The 21,974-nt window shown below is 46.4% G+C and overlaps 8 protein-coding genes across 10 annotated transcripts; 5 read left to right on the forward strand and 3 right to left on the reverse strand.

Moving 5' to 3' along the window:
- The first annotated feature begins 22 nt into the window (after positions 1–22).
- LOC6543053 (DNA-directed RNA polymerase I subunit RPA2) lies at positions 23–3,730 on the forward strand. Its single transcript, XM_001968129.3, has 3 exons — positions 23–233; positions 296–1,795; positions 1,854–3,730. Exons 1-3 carry the CDS (start codon positions 144–146, stop codon positions 3,651–3,653), a joined length of 3,390 nt encoding a protein of 1,129 aa, XP_001968165.1. The 5' UTR covers positions 23–143; the 3' UTR covers positions 3,654–3,730.
- Positions 3,731–3,788: 58 nt separating this feature from the next.
- Positions 3,789–10,629, reverse strand: LOC6540801 (AP-2 complex subunit alpha). 3 transcript variants are annotated; one of them, XM_001968130.3, is made up of 9 exons: positions 10,262–10,629; positions 9,209–9,468; positions 8,246–8,457; positions 7,552–8,007; positions 6,904–7,493; positions 5,903–6,836; positions 5,562–5,845; positions 5,304–5,508; positions 3,789–5,243 (listed from the first exon to the last, which is right to left on the reverse strand). In XM_001968130.3, the coding sequence occupies exons 2-9, from the start codon at positions 9,270–9,272 to the stop codon at positions 5,166–5,168; spliced, it is 2,823 nt and encodes a 940-aa protein (XP_001968166.1). In that variant the 5' UTR covers positions 9,273–9,468; positions 10,262–10,629; the 3' UTR covers positions 3,789–5,165. The 3 variants fall into 3 exon arrangements, with proteins under 3 accessions (XP_001968166.1, XP_026834573.1, XP_026834574.1); XM_026978772.1 differs by lacking the exon at positions 10,262–10,629 and adding an exon at positions 9,968–10,237; XM_026978773.1 differs by lacking the exons at positions 9,209–9,468; positions 10,262–10,629 and adding an exon at positions 8,536–8,727.
- A 606-nt stretch (positions 10,630–11,235) lies between these two features.
- On the forward strand, positions 11,236–14,621 carry LOC6540822 (F-box-like/WD repeat-containing protein ebi). Its single transcript, XM_001968131.3, has 3 exons — positions 11,236–11,660; positions 11,722–12,920; positions 12,999–14,621. The coding sequence occupies exons 1-3, from the start codon at positions 11,603–11,605 to the stop codon at positions 13,842–13,844; spliced, it is 2,103 nt and encodes a 700-aa protein (XP_001968167.1). The 5' UTR covers positions 11,236–11,602; the 3' UTR covers positions 13,845–14,621.
- Positions 14,622–14,629: 8 nt separating this feature from the next.
- LOC6540820 (ribonuclease H2 subunit A) lies at positions 14,630–16,146 on the reverse strand. The gene has a single exon (XM_001968132.3). It carries the CDS (start codon positions 15,895–15,897, stop codon positions 14,800–14,802), a length of 1,098 nt encoding a protein of 365 aa, XP_001968168.2. The 5' UTR covers positions 15,898–16,146; the 3' UTR covers positions 14,630–14,799.
- A 50-nt stretch (positions 16,147–16,196) lies between these two features.
- LOC6540814 (60S acidic ribosomal protein P1) lies at positions 16,197–16,976 on the forward strand. The gene is made up of 2 exons (XM_001968133.3): positions 16,197–16,416; positions 16,561–16,976. The coding sequence occupies exons 1-2, from the start codon at positions 16,345–16,347 to the stop codon at positions 16,825–16,827; spliced, it is 339 nt and encodes a 112-aa protein (XP_001968169.1). The 5' UTR covers positions 16,197–16,344; the 3' UTR covers positions 16,828–16,976.
- Positions 16,977–17,084: 108 nt separating this feature from the next.
- On the reverse strand, positions 17,085–17,712 carry LOC6540810. The gene has a single exon (XM_001968134.3). It carries the CDS (start codon positions 17,572–17,574, stop codon positions 17,149–17,151), a length of 426 nt encoding a protein of 141 aa, XP_001968170.1. The 5' UTR covers positions 17,575–17,712; the 3' UTR covers positions 17,085–17,148.
- Positions 17,713–17,968: 256 nt separating this feature from the next.
- LOC6540796 (ADP-ribosylation factor-like protein 16) lies at positions 17,969–18,787 on the forward strand. Its single transcript, XM_001968135.3, has 2 exons — positions 17,969–18,393; positions 18,449–18,787. Exons 1-2 carry the CDS (start codon positions 18,005–18,007, stop codon positions 18,639–18,641), a joined length of 582 nt encoding a protein of 193 aa, XP_001968171.1. The 5' UTR covers positions 17,969–18,004; the 3' UTR covers positions 18,642–18,787.
- A 291-nt stretch (positions 18,788–19,078) lies between these two features.
- Positions 19,079–21,580, forward strand: LOC6540789 (tetratricopeptide repeat protein 8). Its single transcript, XM_001968136.3, has 4 exons — positions 19,079–20,080; positions 20,151–20,998; positions 21,065–21,253; positions 21,309–21,580. The coding sequence occupies exons 1-4, from the start codon at positions 19,693–19,695 to the stop codon at positions 21,525–21,527; spliced, it is 1,644 nt and encodes a 547-aa protein (XP_001968172.1). The 5' UTR covers positions 19,079–19,692; the 3' UTR covers positions 21,528–21,580.
- Positions 21,581–21,974: the final 394 nt, after the last annotated feature.

Consider the following 21,974-nt stretch of genomic DNA (forward strand, 5'->3'; position numbering starts at 1 on the left):
AAATACGAACTAGTTCCTTGCAACTGGCTCACCACTGACTGGTTCGCTTTCAAATCGGTTCGTTGCCAAACAACACGTGCGAAGGAAGGCATTCAAGTTTATAGTTATTTTTGGTTGGCATTCTAAAAGAAAACTCCCACAAAATGCTGGAGGAGATGCAACAAATGAAGACCATTCCAGTGCTGACCAATTCCCGGCCGGAGTTCAAGCAGATACCCAAAAAACTCAGCAGGGTAAATATCAATTTTGTACCTGCCGTGCGGTTTCGTGCTAATACATTTCTGTCTATGGCTAGCATCTGGCCAATTTGGGAGCTCCACATGTGGATTCCTTTGACGAGATGTTGACCTTGGGACTGGATAACACGGCCAAACACATGATCCCTATCCACTGGCTGAGTCCTGCCGGCGAAAAGATCTCAATGAAAGTGGAATCCATATGGATATCAAAGCCGAAGGTGCCGCAAGATGTGATTGATGTGCGCACGCGAGAGATTTACCCCACGGACTCCAGGCAGCTCCATATCTCCTACTCGGGAATGTGCTCGGTCCGATTGGGGTGGACGGTCAATGGAGTGGAAAAGTCTGCGATAAACATGGACCTGGGGGAAGTGCCCATCATGTTGCGCTCCAAAGCCTGCAATCTGGGACAAGCTTCTCCGGAAGAAATGGTAAAGCATGGAGAGCACGACAGCGAGTGGGGTGGAATCTTTGTGATCCGAGGAAATGAGAAGATTGTACGTATGTTGATCATGACCCGGAGGAACCATCCCATCTGTGTTAAACGTTCTTCCTGGAAGGATCGTGGACAGAATTTCAGCGATCTGGGTATGTTGGTGCAAACAGTCCGTGAGGACGAGTCATCCCTGAGCAATGTGGTACATTATTTGAACAATGGAACTGCAAAGTTTATGTTTTCGCACGTCAAGAGATTATCTTACGTACCAGTTTGCCTGATCCTCAAGTGCCTGATGGATTATACAGATGAAGAGATATACAACAGATTGGTACAGGGCTACGAGTCCGACCAGTATTATGTATCCTGCGTGCAAAGCATGTTGAGGGAAGTTCAAAATGAAAACGTCTATACGCACGCCCAGTGCAAGAGCTTCATTGGCAATCTGTTCCGTGCCCGCTTCCCAGAAGTTCCGGAATGGCAACCGGATGAGGACGTCACTGACTTCATCCTTAGGGAGCGAGTAATGATTCACCTGGATACCAATGAGGATAAGTTCCAGTTGATTGTGTTCATGATCCAGAAACTTTTCCAATGTGCACAGGGCAAATACAAAGTGGAAAACGTCGACTCAGCGATGATGCAGGAAGTGCTTTTGCCAGGCCATCTCTATCAGAAATACCTAGGTGAGCGAGTCGAATCCTGGGTCTTGCAAGTCCGACGTTGCCTTCAAAAGAAACTGACTTCCCCTGATGGCCTACTAACCAGTGCCGTGATGACGCAGTGCATGCGTCAAGCGGGAGGAGTTGGTCGGTCCATAGAGTCATTTTTAGCCACTGGAAATATCGCCAGTCGCACTGGTCTGGGATTAATGCAAAATAGCGGACTAGTTATTATGGCAGAGAACATTAACAGAATGCGATACATGTCTCACTTCCGCGCCATCCACCGTGGTTCCTACTTCACAACCATGAGAACCACCGAGGCGCGGCAGCTGCTTCCGGATGCCTGGGGCTTCATTTGCCCAGTACATACTCCTGATGGCACACCCTGCGGGCTGTTAAATCATTTGACTCTAACTTGCGAGATTTCGATGCGTCCCGATCCCAAGTTGGTGAAGGTGGGTACAGCGAATTGTAGATTACATGAGATATTTTAACCAATTGATTTTATTCCAGGCCATACCCAAGCAGCTTATAGATATGGGTATGATGCCCTTGTCAAACCGCAGCTATTTGGGCGACAAACTTTACGTCGTCTTTCTAGACGGCAAGCACTTGGGTCACATTTATCAATCAGAAGCCACCAAAATAGTTGACGATCTGCGCTACGGAAAGATATTCGGCACTCTTCCCCAGATGATGGAAATCGGCTTTATACCCTTCAAGAAGAACGGTCAGTTCCCAGGACTTTACCTTGCAACGGGTCCTGCCAGGATGATGAGGCCCGTTTGGAACCTAAAATGGAATAGGGTGGAGTACATCGGAACTCTAGAACAGCTGTACATGGAAATCGCCATCGATTCAAAGGAAATGTATCCTGATTTCACCACCCATTTGGAGCTGGCGAAGACGCACTTCATGAGCAACTTGGCCAACTTGATACCCATGCCGGATTACAATCAATCACCACGTAACATGTACCAGTGCCAGATGGGAAAACAAACGATGGGAACGCCATGCCTGAATTGGCCTAAGCAAGCAGCCAACAAGTTATACCGCCTACAGACTCCAGCAACTCCTCTCTTCCGACCAGTACACTACGACAACATTCAGCTGGATGACTTCGCAATGGGCACAAATGCTATAGTAGCTGTAATTTCCTACACGGGCTATGATATGGAAGATGCTATGATCATTAACAAGGCTGCTTATGAACGAGGATTCGCCTATGGAAGTATCTACAAAACAAAGTTTTTGACGCTGGACAAGAAGAGCAGTTACTTCGCAAGGCACCCACATATGCCGGAGCTCGTAAAACATCTTGACACGGATGGTCTTCCACATCCGGGCTCCAAATTGAGCTATGGTTCGCCCCTGTACTGCTATTTTGACGGCGAGGTCGCCACTTACAAAGTTGTAAAAATGGATGAAAAGGAAGACTGCATAGTAGAGAGCATCCGGCAGTTGGGAAGCTTCGATTTGTCGCCCAAAAAAACGGTGGCCATCACACTGAGGGTTCCACGACCTGCCACTATTGGAGACAAGTTTGCATCGAGAGCTGGTCAGAAAGGCATTTGCTCACAAAAGTATCCTGCAGAGGACTTGCCATTCACGGAATCAGGTCTGATCCCTGACATTGTCTTCAATCCCCACGGCTTTCCCTCCCGCATGACAATAGCCATGATGATTGAAACGATGGCGGGAAAGGGGGCTGCAATCCACGGAAATGTTTACGATGCCACGCCTTTTCGATTCTCGGAAGAGAATACTGCGATTGACTATTTTGGCAAGATGTTGGAAGCTGGCGGTTACAACTACTACGGAACGGAGAGGCTGTATTCCGGTGTAGATGGTCGCGAGATGACTGCTGACATATTTTTTGGAGTGGTGCATTACCAGCGACTCCGGCACATGGTGTTCGACAAGTGGCAAGTGAGATCCACGGGAGCGGTGGAAGCTCGGACCCATCAGCCAATTAAGGGCAGAAAACGCGGTGGTGGCGTCAGATTCGGTGAGATGGAACGGGATGCTTTGATCTCCCACGGTGCCGCTTTCCTGCTGCAGGATCGCTTGTTCCACAACTCCGATAAGACACACACCCTTGTGTGCCACAAGTGTGGCTCCATTCTGGCGCCTCTGCAACGCATTGTTAAGCGAAACGAAACGGGAGGACTTTCTTCTCAACCAGATACGTGTCGCTTGTGTGGGGATAACAGTTCCGTATCTATGATCGAGATACCATTCTCCTTCAAGTTTCTGGTTACCGAATTGAGCTCGGTCAACATTAATGCGAGGTTTAAGTTAAATGAAATTTAAGTTAAATCTAAAATTGTTGTTAGGTCCTATGTTAACCCATGCGCTAATCGTAATAAAGTTAAATACGTAAAACACAAGTGTGCTTGCCAAGTGCTTATAATCCAGGTTATGGAAGCCTTCTAAACACCTTTAAAATGGTTTCAATTTATATTTATTTAAATACATATTTGTTTACGTTTACAGTTAAATTCCTGCACTTGCTATATGTAGTTGTGGCTTGTTTTCCTTGCTCTTGCAGTTGCTTTTGTTTTGTCTGTGTGTGTTAAATGGAATTTGTGTGGAATTTTGTAACATTTAACTATTGCACTTTGGAAATGCTTAAACTTCCAACTGACATGCACATTGGTTTATACGAAAAGATTGAGAGTTCATCGGTAATAAGTATTTGATGTCAATTTCCGTTATCGGTTTTCAGTATCAGTATCTATATAATGTATATTTTAGTTTACAATTCTTTGTTCTTTATCGGCAGCCGTCTCACAATGGATGAGAGTTATTAGCAGATTTATGGCTTGCGCATGCTGCTGCTGCTTCAGATAAGTTAATACTTGGTGCTACAAAGATCGCTTTCTGTTCAGGAAGCGGCACAACATGTAGCCCATCTCAGTTTATCTATGGTACACAAACGAAACGTAATATTACCCAGAATCAATCAAAAAATTCTGCTATAGGTATAATAATATTATGAATGCTTTGTTTCGTTTCCTCCAATAGGGAAATATTTCCTATCGTTCATAAATTTTAAGTTGCTCAACAGTGATTAATCAAGGAATTTTTGGGGATCCGTGTCTAATTATTTGTCTATTATTTAATGAGATTTCTGCTCTTGCGGCTCTCCATCGGATTTTCACAATCAAAAACATTAAACATGAATTTCGTTTAGATGCAATTGCAATAATCAATATATGTATAAATATTTAGATAACGATTTGCATACTTGTCATTTGCAGGCATCTTAATAATTTCCTTGCAAGCTTTTCTCTTTTTTTTATATTGATTTGTTTTTATTACAACGACGTATATACTAGGTATATGTATGTGTTTGTATGAATGTATGTAGATCTGTGTATAGGCATATAATATCCAATTGCTACTGCCTCGAAATGATGCAACAATATATAATTTGTCATACATATAAACATAATCTAATTATGTTCTCGCTTTTCTCTACTATGAACTTTTTGAGCTTAACATTTACAAAGAATTCTGATACGGGTTAGAAGTTTGGGAACATGAAATGGGAAAATGGGTATAGCAAGATAATATAATATTCATATTAAATAATATTCAAATTAACAGGACAGTGGGTAAATCAACTCGCGGTTGGAGAAGATGAAAGGTACTTAAGAAGAGTGTAGGAGTGTTTCTGGCATAACTAAACGCGTACAGTTCTAGGGCCTTGTATGCTTTGATATTTCTCTAGGTAATTGGGATTGTGCATTGTAAAGTGGTTGCCGTGGCTCCATGGCTTCGCAGCTCCATCTCTATCCCCCCGTCCATGATTGTTGTGGCTTAGAATTGATCCGTCAACAGGTCGCAGATTTCCCGAGTTACGGTCTCCTTGCTGGCCCGAACTGTCAGTCGGAACATCTGTTGATAATTTGAGAAATAGGTATTATTATCCTAATTGTCTAACAATAGATTACTCACCTGAGCCTGCTTGTTCGGCTCCAATCGCATCAGGCAGCCCACCTGTTGAGACTGAGTATGAATAATGCCTGCGCAGACCATGTTGTCTGGATTGGGATCCACCTGGTCTAGCAGTTGCATGCCGAAGCCCATGAGCTTGTTGCGGGCTCCGGGCAAATCCAGGGGCTGGGCAGCCTTGAACACTTTCTGTGACCGTTGTTGCTCACTACAAATACACAATTAATATTGAAAATGATCGAAAGGCGCCTTTTTAAATACCCGCTAAGGTTCTTCCACCGTGCAAAGAATGATTCAGCATTCATTTCGGTAGGCTCAAAGAATTTGTTAACGCTCAGTGGCAGTTTAATGCTGAACTTCTGCTGGGTGCCGTTGTAGCGGAAACTGATCTCGATTGTAGGCGCATCGGCGTAATCCTCGATGCACTCCGCAGTTAACAGTTGTTGGATCTGGGCGCCGGCCTCCAGTGTCGGCTCCACCACCTTCATCTGCACATTCAGCTTGAGCGCATCCTCGGCAGACCATTGCAGCACGGGATTGAAGTTCTGCGAATGAAGCAACGTATTTATTGGCTGAAATATTTTAGAAAATAATTTACTTACCGTGAGGGGAACTTGTGTCTTGTTGCCGTAAAAAAGGCCTAATCGACCAAGATTCTGGCGAAACTCGCTCTTCACACCGATCTGCAGCATTTCGTTCTCGAACAAAACACCATTGTTCTTGAACAAAAACTTCTTGGTGTTGTACACGGCACTTGAGTTGTTGTTACTATTGCTGCCGTACATGTCGCCCAAAACATCGATGAGCGTACTGTTGCTATTGCTGCCACTACCAATATTATTCGATGGCGGAGTGCTTAACCCAAGCAGATCCGTATTTGCGTTGCTGTTATTCAGCTTGCTATGTGAATTGTTCACTAGGGCGTTGTTCTGCGCTGCAGAAGTAAGTGGCGCCGGGCTCTTCGACTCGCGAATTTCGTTCTCCGGCACCCTGCCGGGCTTCTTCTTCTTTAGCACTGCTAAAATGGAACTCTCGCGTTCCGGGAACGATGGCATCTCCTCAAGGACGGTGGCCAAAACGTCTGTAGATGCCACTATGCTAAGCTGGAGGTATTCGCTAGCTCGCTGCTGCAGTTCCGCGTCTGCAGATCGAAGATTGCTGTGCTGGCGGAACACATCCTGGATATTGGTGCGAATCTCCGGAAAGAGGTTGATAAATTTAATGTACGTGGACAGAAGAAGGGCCCGCGTCATCGGCGAGCACAAGTGGTACTTGGAGTGCAGTAGCTTGAATTGTACCAGTGGTGCTGAGCGGGAATCTCCGGCGATCAAGTTGCCAAACTCTCCCAAGATGTAGCCGCCCACTTTAACCATGTTTTCGTGGCAGGCAGGTGCCTGTAGGGCCTCAAAAACAGTCTTTGCGGCATAGCCTTGAACCTCCTCGCGGTTGATCACGATCTGAATAACGCGGTACCATACTTCTTCAGACACGTAGTCGCCAGCAATGCGAATTAGATTGAGGATAACATCCACATACCTGGCAAAATAGCAGATGTAATAAAGAACACAGACTTTTAAGCGTCATCTTTAAAATGAACTCTTACCAGGTATAATCCGTGGCGTACTTCTCGGCAAGAATGGCCACCTTGAGCACCATTTCCTCGCGAATAGAGTAGTCGGCCGTCTCCAGATAGTTGAGCATCTCCTGAACAATTTCCTCGGCATTACCACGATCACACATGGCGTACAATAGATCCACTGCCATTTGACGCACGGATACGTCCTTCTCCATTTTCATTGACAGAATGACCACCTCTTGGTGCTTCTTCACCTCCTCGTGCGAGAACTCCGAAGTGGCCAGGTGGCACATGGACTCCAGAGCCAGGTAGCGCAAGTTGGTCTCCCGATTGCTGAGGAACTGGCCCAACTGGTTGCAAGCGCGCACTAAAAGGTTCGGCTCGCTGTCGCTGTGAATGATCAGGTTGATGGCCTCGAAGAGCACGGCGTTCTTCGCGTTAGAGTGCTGCACCTTCTTACTCTTTGGCGGCTCTTGCGCCTTGTTTAAAATCGTCTCCAACGTTTCATTCAAGCGAGCACGCACGCCCGCCTCTTCGGTGACCGGATTGTAGTTCTGCAGCAATCGCAGCAGCTTAACCGATAGCCATGGAGCCGGCACAAAGTAATACGTGTAATCCTGAAATGCGATTTGGTAATTAGAAGTTTCATACTTCAACAAAATCTTTTAATCGTACCTGAAGATCCGTGTAGCTGGCTGTTACGATCCGGGATAAGCGTGAAACGGCCAAATTAACACAACCCTTGTACTCGTCCGGATTGCGTTTCACCAAGGCGTCGATCAGCGAGGTGGCCGCTGTGACCACTCCCATGTGCTGATCATTGAGCAAATGGATAATGCGCGAAGTCCACTCACCACCGGGAATGATGTCCGGCGAGGACCGGAACAGGCGGAGCAGACATAGCGCCGCCGACTGCTTCACGACGTCCATGGTGTCGCCCGAGACGAGTAGCTTGGGTATTTCGTTGGAAAATGACTCGGCCATATCCCGACTTCCAATGTTGGCAATGCATTGCAGCGCCAGATTAACGTGCACAGGATTACGCGACTGCAAATCATTCTTTATAGATTGGATGATCAGCCGAATAAGGTCGCTGTTCGTGTTCACCAACACCGAGATGAAAAGGTAGCCCTAAATCATAGAAAATTAGATATTTAATAGTACGTTGTCTAACACAATAAAATATTTAATCAGTAACATTACATTTTAGAATCAAATTTTAAATATTTTATCAAACTTCATACAACGACAAATTATATTTAATTGAATGAAATTCCCTTTTGCCACAAACTGGGTCTGTTTCCAGTTCAATTATTTCGACTCGCTAAACAACTAAATGATTATTGAAGCAATTTTTTGGTGTACTCACAATCTGCTTCTCTGAGTATTTGTTGGAGGACAGCAAATTGACCGCTTCCATGTGCCCGAAGTCGATGTCATGGCCGAGGAGAAATATGAATAACAGCTTGCAGACATATTTCTTTTTCTGATAGCCGTCGAGGGTTTTATCTCCTTTAAATTTGCTCCGTATATTGGCCAACTCCTTGTTTATGCGTTTGACCTCCGCCTCTTTGCTTTTACCTGTGGGTGGTGGGTTGAAAAATGGGTCAATATTAGTACGATTACGTTGTGCCTGAAACGGGTATAAGGGAGATTCACAGTAAAACAGTAGCGATTCGTCTGCGGAAGCTCCGATTTCTTTTCCGCCCCGCGGTCGATCGATCGGAGAGTCGACTTCACACCCTTCGGCTGTCTCCATGTCGCGGGTTTTCTCCGATTCACATAGGCGTCAATTAGTACCAGTCACCGATCCGCAGTGGAGCCTCTGCTCTCCTATATGTTGTCCACAAACCAGAAACTAGTAACCGAGCATACAGCAACGAGCGGTGATAATAATACCACACAGTAAAGCGTCGGACAAACAGTTGCGACTCTTGCGCTCACACAGATGCACGTTTCAAAGTCCTACAGTAAGACATCAAACTACTAGAACTTAAAGTATTTGTTTTTCTAAGAGGCATTTTTTATATGCTATTTGTTGCGTTGTACCTATCCATAACGTCTACCAAAATATTTACGGAGCAAAAGATTCGGTCTCTATGACTACAATTTGGTTTCAAGAACAAGAATAACCAATATTTTGTAATTCTTTTAACAGAGAGCTTACTGTTCCTGCGCTTTTGTACCGCCCCACGTTATTGTGAGTGCGCTGTTCCTGGTAATTGATCAAGAAATGGCGCTGATTCCGCCCCTATGGAAAATCTCTTGTTGCGACCCGCTCAATTGGATTTAATGCTGGTTACAATAGAGATCTGTGCTGATCTTTACTTACAGTTCCTTATATCCGATATAAAGACGGCCAGGCCTCTCATGCCATCCCCCCGCACCGGCGCCATGGTAGTTAGCTTGTTAATTTTCGCTGGTTTTATGCAAACTGGGGGCGCAAGAAAATCGTCGATGGATGGCGGCCGAGTCTCGAGGCGTTCTTATCGCTCGAACTCGACGTCGGGACCTTAAGATATATAGTTGCTCTCCCCGTCTGGGTCTTCAAAGTTCCTCTTCTCCGTTCCGATCTCGGCCGTTCCTTGGGACCTGAAAGCGGAAACGATACTCTATTTAATATGGGGTATACGAATGGAAAAACTGAGTAATATGACATTTTAGTAGTTTGTATTAATGTAAGTAGAAACGAAGCAAAAGAATCATGAATATCAATATGTTTTTAGCCTGGGTATAGCTTATTGTGCATGCTAACATTGATGCAACTTCTTATTTGGTAAATCCGTTTTGCTGTATAGAGATACTTTTGATAATAAGCCATAAAATATGTATCCACCATACATTTCACTGAGTAGCAAGCGCAGATAACGATTTATGAGTACAAAATGCCGATGCTTATTAATCTGAGAACACTTAATCGGGAAATAGTGGACTTCGCAACTGATTTTTCGCACAGTGCACCTAATGGAAGGCGAACTTTGACATTTTCGGGTGGAAGTAGAGTGTACCCCCGCATTTTTGGCAATCGACTTATTTTCAACTTGGCAGCGTTTTGCCCGCTGATAAAGATTCTGTGACCTCGCTCACCCACTTTTTATCGCTTGGCGAAGTGCGATGTGCACTTGGCCATTATTTTTTGGATTTGCACGACCACCGGCTTTTGTTTCTGTGTTATATTTGCTATTTTCGCTTTCCGTTTCGTTTTATTTTCTGTTTTTCACTGCGCTCTCTGCTTCTCTTCTTTCTTTGCTTTGCCTTCATGTCACGTCACTTTTTTCACCGCTGGATGACGAAGGCGTTTCGCCCAAAAAAAAGCACCGAAGAAGCCTCCAAAAACATTAATGGGCGTATGTTAGCTGTTATTTTTTTTTTTTTTTTAGCTTACTTTTCTAATTTTTTTACTCGCAGCGGACAAAATCGGTTAGCGTTGCGGAATTTCTGCGGCGGAGCGAAGAGAGAGATCGGTGACTTCTGAAGCTGGCTTCGCTTGGAATTGGAATTCGGGGTGTTGGCTGCGGAATGTTTGATCCTGCGGTTGCACTTTATGTAACTCCAACTCGCTGGCGCTTCGCCTGGCTGACTCGCCGCTAATTTGTTTGTTAACTATTACCGAGCGCAGGGCAATTCACTAAAATGAAAATTTCTATTGATTTTTCTTCGCTCTCGCTGCCTGACAGTGGAGCCATCTAGCGGGCGCGGGTAGAACGATTAGTGTGACCAATGGAGCGTTGGGTAGGAATACCATGATTACTTTAAGGGCTGGGTGCACAGGGATGGGCGAAATTTTAAAATGGCACTGAGGTATTCTTTAACCATTTATTACAAGCAAATGGCTTAAGCTGATTTTGGTTATAGATTTGAGTTGCTTATAGTTTTATCAAAGAACAAGAATTATATACGCTAGGAGGTATTCATGTAACTTTTACTACAAGCAAAAGGCCTAAGTTGCACAGGGCTGGACGAAATTTTAAGATGGCACGGAGGTATTCTTTAACCATTTACAACATGCAAAAGGCTTAAGCTGATTTTGGTTATAGGTTTGAGTTTCTTACAGTTTTAAGCATGAACAAGAATTATACACGTTAGGAGGTATTCGTATACCATTAACTACAAGGAGAAGGCCTAAGCTGCATTTGGTTAAAGATTTTACTTGCCTTTATAAGTGAGGTAAGAATTATACAAATCTATAGAGTACAGAGTCAAATTTATCAAAAAATTCTCCAAATTTGCTTTATGACTGATTAATTTGTATTCTTTCTTTTAAAAAACCGCTTAGTGTGATCCAAAAATATTTATTTGATCAATATTCAATGATTTTTTTTTGTATCATTTTTGGTCTGTTGTGAAACTTGTGACGTCACAAAATGCAATGCGGCGCAACCTCTCACAGCGCACACCTTGAGATTACTCCGCCATTTTTTTGCGCGTTTCAGAAACGCGTTTTCGATTCCTGGGTTTTATTTGTGGAAAAAATATGTGAAGTGCTCTTGCGGCAAGCAGCAAACTGGCAGAATTGAGAACACAGGACCCACCAGATCGATCCAAGTACTAGGAGTAGCTCCGGATACCGTGGCTTGCGCCCAAGTGATAAGCGTGCCGAATGCAGACGCATGTGTTACGCAGCACAGTTCCGATTTTCGCACCGTAAAAACATAATTGGCATTGGAGATTGGAGTGGATTTTGGAGTGAGCTAGTAGTAGGAGTAGGAGCCAACCGAGTTCCGCCATGAGTTTTTCAAGCGACGAGGTGAACTTTCTGGTTTACCGATACCTGCAGGAGTCAGGTGAGTCGCAAAGTCCGCACAATTAAAACCCGCCCTTATCTCCCGTAATCCCGTTTTCTAGGCTTTCTGCACTCTGCTTACGTGTTTGGCATCGAGTCGCACATCTCGCAAAGTAATATCAATGGCGCATTGGTTCCACCGGCCGCCTTGCTCACCATCCTGCAGAAGGGTCTTCTTTATACCGAAGTGGAGTGGAGCGTAGGCGAGGACGGCGAGGTAGCGCGGCCCATTGAGGGACTCTCTCTAATAGACGCTGTCATGCCGGAGGTGAAGCCACCCAAGATCATTGTGAAAACAGAGCCGGGAAAGCCCGGTCCAGTCGACTCGTCTGCACCTGCGGGTGGCAACCAGAACAACAACGCCAAGCCAGAGATCAAAATCGAACCGGGTACCGGAGTGGCGGGCTCAGCAGGTGGAAACAAGACAGCTGGCAGCACCACGGGCACCAGCACGCCAACCGATCAGTCGGCCAGCGAAGTGGACTCCAGTGGAAACCCGGCGAATAGCACTGGCGGCACATACGCTGGAAACAATGGAGCTGGAGGCAATCAGGCCAGTACTGGAGGTGCCAACAACACAAGCACACCAGCTGGTGGAGATTCAACAGCACCTGGGGCAAGTCAAAAGAAATCACAGAACTCCAATGAAGCGGGAAGCTCATCTAGCGGCAATGCAGGCAATGCGAATGCCACCAGCACAGATGATGCAGCCTCCTCAACTTCCACAAATGGCAACAGCAGCACTTCCAGCAGCGTAGAGCAGCCCTCAAGCGGGGTGACGCCCGCTGGCGGAACTGTATCAACCTCCAATCCGGACGCAGCAGCATCGGGGGGAGCTTCGACAGCAGCAGGATCCAAGGCGCCCAGTGGAGCAGTTACGATTCGCGTAGGAGCCCAAGGAAACAACGTGCAGTCTGGTTCGTCCAGTGCACAAAGCTCTGCTCCCAGTGGAACCATCTCCTCGTCCACCAGCGGAGGTGCTGGGACTCCCGCAGCTCTTGTGCCCATGGACATTGACGAGAGCATCGAAATACCCGAATCCAAGGCTCGTGTACTACGCGGCCACGAGAGCGAGGTGTTTATATGCGCCTGGAATCCCAGTCGGGATTTACTGGCAAGCGGTTCGGGAGACAGCACTGCCAGGATATGGGATATGTCCGATGCAAACACTAACTCTAACCAGCTGGTACTGCGACACTGCATACAGAAAGGCGGCGCTGAGGTGCCTAGCAACAAAGATGTCACCTCACTGGACTGGAATGTAAGTCGGAGATCTTGGCGTTTAAGCATTGCGAAGTTTGTTTTCTGATCCGTTTTTAATCCACTATCTTTGTTACAGTGCGATGGCTCCCTGCTCGCGACCGGCAGCTACGATGGCTACGCCCGAATTTGGAAGACCGACGGTCGACTTGCATCTACTTTGGGACAACACAAGGGTCCGATCTTTGCTTTGAAGTGGAATAAGTGTGGTAACTACATCCTCTCGGCTGGCGTGGACAAGACGACGATCATCTGGGACGCATCCACCGGCCAATGCACGCAGCAATTCGCCTTTCACAGTGCTCCAGCCTTGGATGTGGACTGGCAGACAAACCAGGCCTTTGCATCTTGCAGTACGGATCAGCGGATTCATGTGTGCCGGTTGGGTGTAAATGAGCCCATCAAGACCTTCAAAGGACACACAAACGAGGTGAACGCAATTAAGTGGTGTCCGCAGGGCCAGCTGCTGGCATCCTGCTCTGATGACATGACCCTCAAGATCTGGAGCATGAACCGAGATCGCTGCTGCCACGATCTGCAGGCTCACTCAAAGGAGATCTATACGATAAAATGGTCGCCCACGGGGCCGGGCACCAATAATCCAAACACAAACCTAATCCTCGCATCCGCTTCGTTCGATTCCACGGTAAGACTGTGGGACGTGGAGAGGGGCAGCTGCATCCACACGCTCACCAAGCACACGGAGCCAGTCTACTCTGTGGCCTTTAGTCCGGATGGAAAGCATTTGGCCTCCGGCAGCTTCGACAAGTGCGTACACATTTGGAGCACGCAAACGGGACAGTTGGTTCACAGTTACAAGGGCACGGGCGGCATCTTTGAGGTCTGCTGGAATTCCAAAGGCACTAAGGTCGGCGCCAGTGCCTCCGATGGTAGCGTTTTCGTGTTGGACCTGCGAAAGTTCTGATTGCCGGAGCAGCCACAACTGGATTTCGTCTATTAAGCCAACGCTTAAAGCAGTCACGACTCCTTTTCCAACTGATTATTTGGTGAAAATGGAATCAGTAGTTTTTCACTTTCATAAGGAACGAGAAGTTTTTACTTTTAATTTTGATTCAAATATTGAATTTAACTATATTTTCTAAAGAAGTGAAATATCGTCAGTTTCAATTCTACCAACATAAATCGATTTGGATCTGGAGCCCGGACCTTTGGTAACTCCTTTCTTAGCTATCCCGCCCTGCAATCGTATTTGTAATTGCTATAAGTTCTAATTAGCTGTTTAAGGTACACCTCTTGAGATCCTCCCGCTTTTGTCCACGTCTATTTCGTACGCTTAGTTTGGAGTCACAAAATATCAATATGCACCTGGGATTTTAGGGGCTCCAACTTGGTTGTTGTTCTCTTCCGATCAGCGGGATGCGACTCGCCTCATTTTAATCTTAATCATAAGCTCTATGTTTCTAAGGTCGTCCCTTTTTTATACAAAAATCGTTTAGTATAACTGCATTTTGTTATTGTGTCGATCAAAGATGCCAGCGAACTCCCCTCCAAAAGTCCTTTACCCAATCCCACAGTTGTCCTCCAAAAAAGGGATGTCACGAGATCAGATCAGACCTATTTACGCATACATTCAGAACAGTGTAACTGCAGTCCCACGTAGTCTGTAATCGAACGTAATTATTAAGAACACGAGATTGGCGGAAACACAGAAACATCAGCAAAAATACATTAAAGATCCAAATTAAGTTGTTTTCGTTTTGGGACTGGGCTTTTTTGTTTATTTTAAAACTTATTACTAAAGAAGTTGACTCAAACTCTATTCTTTATAATTAAAAGATGTATGCGCAACAAAAATCAGACTGCACCAAATATACAAATTGAGATATTCCTACTAAATTAAATGAAATCCTTATTTGTTGCTAAAAATCCATGACATTTCCCAGGTGTCGTTGCTTGAAGAAGCGGCATTCCTCGCGAATTACTTCGCCCGATTTTGTTGTACCCTTAAAGAACTTTGTGAGCTTGGTGCCGGCGAACTTTGCCTTCTCGGAATCCGGCTCGTCGAACTCCATGTCGTAGGCCTTGTCCGCCAGCGCGTTTTCCGCGGTGGACCAACTGAAGCGCACAAGTCGTGGAAATCCAAACACTAGATCGATGTGCTCGGCCAAAAATCTCTTTGTGACCGGATCTCCCGGATATCCACTGCCAAACGCGTTATCCTTAATGACCAGACCCTCGGGGAACTTCCAAACCTTGAGGGCATGATCACGTGTGACTTTGGCGCAAATACTAGCAGCAGAGACTATTGGATAGGTGGAGTCAGCCTTTTTGGCTACGGTGATTTTAAAGCTGGGGAAACGTTTGAGCAACTTCTCCTGGTACTTCTCCGGGGGACCCACCGTGTCCACGTAAACCTCGGCAATATTGACGCCCGCATCGATCGCCTGTTGGATTAAGCCCATGGCCGAGTCCATGGAAACTTCGTTCAGGGAGCACTTCGAGCGCCGGTACATGCTGGTGCTGATCGTGCTTGGCGATATAATCTCCACGGCCCAGCCAATGCAACTGGTGGCGTAATCCTTGGTATTTATATCGTTAAATATGATATCGCGTTTCTCCTCGGTTAGTTGTTTGGAATCTGCGCATCCCAGGTCTTCTAAAGGCTTTTTGCTTTCCAGTGGACAGTAGGAGATCCCATATACCATAGGTCCCAGGACGGGACCACGTCCTGCTTCATCCACGCCCAGCATGCACGGCTTATCCTTGCAGACATCCGGAACATCGCTGAGGTAAATCGTGTTCCGGCTGTTCTCCTTGCTGGCTATAAATGGTCCCAAGGCCGCCAGGCTGCTTATTTTCCCACGGTCCTTAAAATCCTTATCATTTGACTCCTCGTCATTCTCATCAATATTATCTATAGATTTATTTTCCTTTTTTACCACTAAATCTTCTTGGTCCGACATTTTGCGCGCTTTTTTTTGTTTACGTTTATGCACGGGCACACAAATTTTGTACATACATATATATACAGTGTGACTTTTTTGTCATTATACCGAAATGTCCTTTTTCAATGTTCTCAATAACATTACGGCTAATCATCTATCCCTATCCCTATCGCAAGTCACAACGAGAAAAACTGATACAAATATTAGGAACTCTGTTGCTTAAATAGACAAAAACGTAGAAGCCAAGAAGGGTTCTAAGCTACTATTCAAAGAGTGTAAAAGGAAACTTGTTCAAATAAGAGAACTAGTATTAGAACTAGTATTTTCTGAAAATAAAAACAAATACAAACGATTGGTATTTTTTTTCGTCTTCGGCGCGGTCACACTGCATATCAACTGCTCTTTCCGGTTTAGGATTTTGACCAGCGTGCTTGTTCTCGTCCCGAGCTAAGGCCATTTGTTATAAACAATTAATTTTTGGCAACTTGCACAATCAGTGATTAGCCACAGCACTTCGACATGTCCACCAAAGCCGAGCTCGCCTGCGTTTACGCCTCCCTTATCCTTGTCGATGACGATGTCGCCGTCACCGTAAGTTTTTCAATTTCGCAATCGGGGACGCCGCAAATCCTCCAAAGCCTTGGCCATCAGCCGGAAGTATTGGACAATATGCGTGTCCTACGGTTTGTTTTGCACTGCTGCAACATGTGCTGATCTTATTTTTGGATTCACCAGGGTGAGAAGATCAACACCATCCTGAAGGCCGCCAACGTCGAGGTGGAGCCCTACTGGCCCGGTCTCTTCGCCAAGGCCCTGGAGGGCATCAACGTCAAGGACCTGATCACCAACATCGGATCCGGAGTTGGTGCCGCCCCTGCCGGTGGTGCTGCTCCCGCTGCCGCCGCCGCTGCTCCAGCCGCCGAGTCCAAGAAGGAAGAGAAGAAGAAGGAGGAGGAGTCCGACCAGTCTGACGACGACATGGGCTTTGGTCTGTTTGACTAAATCCTCTAGAGAACTTCTCGACAACCGGACATCCGTTGTGTTTGTGCTGTAATCCTCGAGAGGTAGACGTGTGCCGTGTTTCCCGAACTGCGTTACACTTTTTAATGTACAAATTCGGGGAAATATAGAAGACGTTTCCTAAAAAACTATTGAGACTATTTTTTTAAACGGTGAAACGGTATATAGTTAGGCACCTAAAAGAATTTGCTTTAGAACAGGCCTTTAATTGGTCAAGCTTAGGTGGATTAGTCGGTGGATCTTCAAGAAAGTTTGACAAACGCTGTCATACAGCCTATATTTATTGGATATAACAAACGTAAACTAGAATATCGCCTCCTCAATGACCTTTGCTAGGGCGCGCAGGTTGGGTCCGTCGATTTGCTTGAGACCCAAGCCCACCACAAAATCCGTCGGGCACTTGTGGAGTCCGGTTTTGTTGACCAGGAACTGGATGGCGCTGCGGGTCTCATCGGTGTCCAAACCCAAGCAGCAGTTCATCGTGATGGGCACCGATACATGGAACTCCGGATTGTCCACTGGTCCGTGCAGATAGGGAACCACACGTTCGTCCCTTTGGACATCGAAGTGCACGTTGTAGATGCCGGGAATCTTGCCAAGCTGCGTTATGACCAAGAACCACTTGTTGGCGAAGCCGTGGAACACTATCTCCGTGGGCACACCATTCACGTCCGCTGAGAACTGCCTGTCGAATCCGATTGCTCGAGGTTTGTCTGCTGCATGGGTCATTTTTGAGCGAAATAAAAGAGTGTTTGAAACAATGTTGATATTGTTTACGATGAGGCAGCATGAAAAAGCGATGCAAGAAACATCGATTTTTCATCGATAATATTAAGCTTCGATGTGTTCACATGAAGTGTGGCCAAATGGTTCAAACTTTTGCAGCGAACTTTTTATTGGGATATTTAAGAGCGCCATCTTGCGCTTAAAATGTTAACTGCTGACATAAGATTTCGATAAAGCTATATTGATTCCACGAATTTAAAATGTTAAAAAATTTTCAAATTTTTAAAGTATAAGATAAAGAAGAAATAAAAACACTTACGTGTTTACTGAACTAAATTGTTCAATTCTAATTTAATTAATTGTTATTATTATTATATTATGGTAACCAAGGCTACCTTTGTTAGATCCATACATTAAGTAAATATTAACAGCAATGTCCACCTGCATTTGCTTGGGCCCCAAAAGAGCGGGCAAAACGCACCTACTGAAAGCTTTACAGGATCCGGAATCCATCGACGAGACCACGTTTTCCATGCCCACCATTGGCACTGGGATATACCGAATCCATTTCCCAACGAAATCGCCAAATGGCGATAAACACAAGCCGCCTCCGGCAGAAACTCAAGCTAACATTCCGCATGGCGGGAAGAATCTGCCCAAATCCATACAGATCCTGGAAATTGGAGGGAGCATGGCCCCCTTGTGGAGGCAGTATTTCGAGGACGTCAAGAAGCTGATTTATGTGGTGGACACCTCTAATCTGTGTCAGATTTCAGCCGCCGGCGTTCTTTTCTATTCAATCCTCACCGAGCCGCGTTTGCAGTAAGTTAGGGAGAAAATGAACTGAAAACTCATGCACTAGTTAAATTCGTCACAGGCATAATACTAAGATCCTGCTGGTTCTGGCCAAAATGGATTACTCCTACCGCCAGATGCGAAACGAGGCTCTGCTCATGCTGCAGATGCAAAAGTTGCAAAAGCAGATTCGCCAGCAGGTGACCATCGTGGAGGCCAGCGCCGTCACCAAAGTGGGCTTGGACCCCATCTACGATTGGCTGCAGAGACCCTAAACAATAAATAAATACTACATTTATAAATGGGGACACTGGGAGGGGACTCTCCCCAGAAATCCATAGCACATTTGTGTGTCCATGATATTAACGATATTAAACTCTAATGTATTTTATTGTACTCATTTAGTTAATAAAATTGTACGAGAGCACTGTGTAAACTGTGCTATAAACAATTTAATTTCCCAATAAGCAGATGCAGATGCATTCCGGAAGACGAATCAAGAAACTAATTGGTTATACTACCTGTGGAACACCAGTAACTCGTAGTGATTAGAGCCCAAATGAACATTAGAAGTTTGGTAGATCCACAGGGTGGTCAGAATGCCAGATTGTCCCAACAGGGTGACTCCCCAGAGACAGGAACAGGCGCACTGCAAAGCAATTAATGTTTTGGCCGACCAGGTATCCATGGTAATAACCTCGTACCCCGAACCTAACCAATCCGAACCATACCGGAAGACCCTTTCCATATGGCGCGTATACACCTATTTACGAGTATACCTGCTAGAGGCCAAGTCAGTCGATACCAGAAACCGCAGCAGCGGAGGAATCTACAAATTAAGTCCCGTGGAAAAGAGGTAGGCGGGAAGTACAAATTATGGGCATAGAAAAATTAGATGGCATGGAGTCGAGCCAAGAACTAAGACCAGATTGGAACCCAGAGGAGTCCAGAGGAGAGTGGAGGAGGGAGATGAACCGCAGGAAGCAGCAGCCGCATTCCTGATGCCCCTGGATTTTCGGTCTTGGAGGGGCAGAGGAATGACACGCATCCGGTTTTAAAATTCCAGCGATCGAAGCGCAGCAGAAGAGCCCGAAAAAAGGAACCCAGCCGAGGAATTCAAACACTTGAATCGGACACAGATACACAAGATACTGAGAAAAATTATGTGTTCGGGAACATACAAATTTCATGCCATAATTTTTTTTCATTTAAATATGATTTCTAAAAAAGAACATTCTTCCTGACCAACCAAATGCATTCCTTCTATGTACGGCACACAACATTGTGTGCAGTTTTTTCCGAGTGTAACAACTAAGGACATCAGCGATGCTGGCGACTCTGGAGCTGGACTACTTCAGGGCGGTGTCCCTCTACCGTCGACGGTCCTACGAGCGCTGTGCGGAGCTGTGCAACGCGCTCCTGCAGGCCGGTCACGATGGCCATGTCCAACTGTTCACCACCAAAGAGGAGGAGAAGGAGGAGCACCAGCAGCACCAGCAGCAGCAGGCGGAGCACAGCAGATTCGGTAGCAATTTGCAACGCATTGGCCCTAGGCCAAGGGGAGCAGCTGGAGGTGGAGCCGGGGCAGCCGACTCTGGGCCGTCCATCACGATGCCCACTTGGCTGATGGAGGGCGTGTGGCAATTAAAGATGCGCGCTCTGACGCAGCGCGTGTACGTGGACGACCTGGACGAGGACGATGGCGGGAATGAGGGTGAGCAGGTGACATTTTTTTGGTTTCTCGATCACCCATTAATTGTTTAATAATTGGCCATTTCTGGCAGCCACCGAGGAAGTGGAGTTCGAGCGCATTGCCACTGCTGCTCGACCAGGAAGCAGCATAAAGACCGCTTTCCAGCCACGCCCCCTTACCAGTCAGAGGGCGCAGCAGGCGAGGAGCAGGGGTTCCGGAGTGGCCCGCTCCAGTGATGGCCGCATAAATAGTTCCCGGCCAGGATCGGCGGCAGTGGCTCGTCCTGGAACGAGTCTCAGTCGACCGGGATCCTCACTGGGATCTCGTTGCGGCACCGCCTCCAGGATCCGAGCCACCTCGGCAGCGGCTTTCAATGTAGGTGATGCCACTTCTAAGCTGTACCAGGCATCGCGCCTGAATCCCACCATATACGCCGAACGGGAAACGCTGGTGAAGGCCTTGTTCCAGTTCCTCTACTACCACGAAGCGGATGTACAAAAAGCCCACTCCCTTTGTCAAGTGGTCCTGGAAGTTGAGCGCCAGAAGCCCAGTGGGTCCACTGGATGCACCTTGTCCTGGTGGTGGCAACAACAGATGGGCCGTTGTCTTCTTGCCCTGCACTATCCTCGAAGAGCGGAGCCCTTTCTTCAGCAATCCCTGGCCAGCTTTCCCCACCCGGACACCTATCTACTCCTGTCCAGAGTATACCAAAGGATAAAGCAACCCGAGCGTGCTTTATTCGTGATCGGCGAAGTGGTGGACTCGCGTCCCTTTGACGTCACCTACCGACTGGAGCAGGCGAGAATCCACCAGGCCATGGAGCAGCAGGAGGACGCACTGCAGCTGTACAGACTAGTGGCCAAGCTGCATCCCATCAATGTAGAATCTCTGGCCAGCATTGCCGTGGGCTATTTTTACGACAACAATCCGGAAATGGCGGTAATATTATCATCATAATTAGTACGAGTGCATGTACCTCAAACTGAAAAGTCCGCTTTACCTTAGTTGATGTACTACCGGAGGATTTTGTCCTTGGGAGCCCAGTCTCCTGAGCTCTACTGCAACATAGCGCTCTGTTGTCTATATGGTGGGCAAATCGACTTGGTTCTGCCGTGTTTCCAAAGAGCTTTGGCCATGGCTACCCAACCCGGTCAAAAGTCAGACATCTGGTATAATCTCAGCTTCGTGGCGGTGGTAAGTAGGTTAAAGTGCATAAGTAAATTATTTATGTGCGAGCACTTTTCGGTAGACTTCTGGTGACTTCAACCTAGCCAAGAGATGTCTCCAACTATGCCTCACATCAGATGCCCAGCATGGAGCTGCACTCAATAACTTGGCTGTGTTAGCTGCTCAGTCCGGAGAGATTTTGGGGGCCAAGTCCTATCTGAATGCAGCCAAGGATGTGATGCCCGATGCTTCGGAGGTAACCACCAATCTGCAATTCATGGATGTGCATTACAAGCTATAAGTGCTTAAGTATAAGTTACTAAGGCGCTTCAAAATAAGAAACTGGATGAAATAAAGCAATTATTAACATTCACTTTGTAATGCTAATCAAATTTCAGCTAGTGAGTAGTAGTACTAGATTTCGTACCGCGGTTACGGCCAGTGCAAACTGATTCATGTTTTGAAATGCTTTAAAGCAACGACCCACCCATCTAAGCATCTTCCCAATATAACGATTTAATTAGCGGACTCAGCACAAAAGCTTCGGCAAATGTTGTGCAAAATATAAGCCGGAATGGAGGAGTTTGTGAAATCATTATGCATTTGTCAGGTGTTCGGGTCAGCAAACGGTGATGCTGGAGCTGAAGCTGGATCTGAGAAGGTTGCTTCTGGCGGGGAATGGGAGTGTTCTGCCACACCACCTACTCCGCCCGCCCTTTGTTTGGCTAGAACAAATGATAAGCGCCAA

The sequence above is a fragment of the Drosophila erecta genome, unplaced genomic scaffold (assembly GCF_003286155.1).
Source record: "Drosophila erecta strain 14021-0224.00,06,07 unplaced genomic scaffold, DereRS2 tig00000055-arrow-pilon, whole genome shotgun sequence".
NCBI classification, from domain to species: Eukaryota; Metazoa; Arthropoda; class Insecta; order Diptera; family Drosophilidae; genus Drosophila; species Drosophila erecta.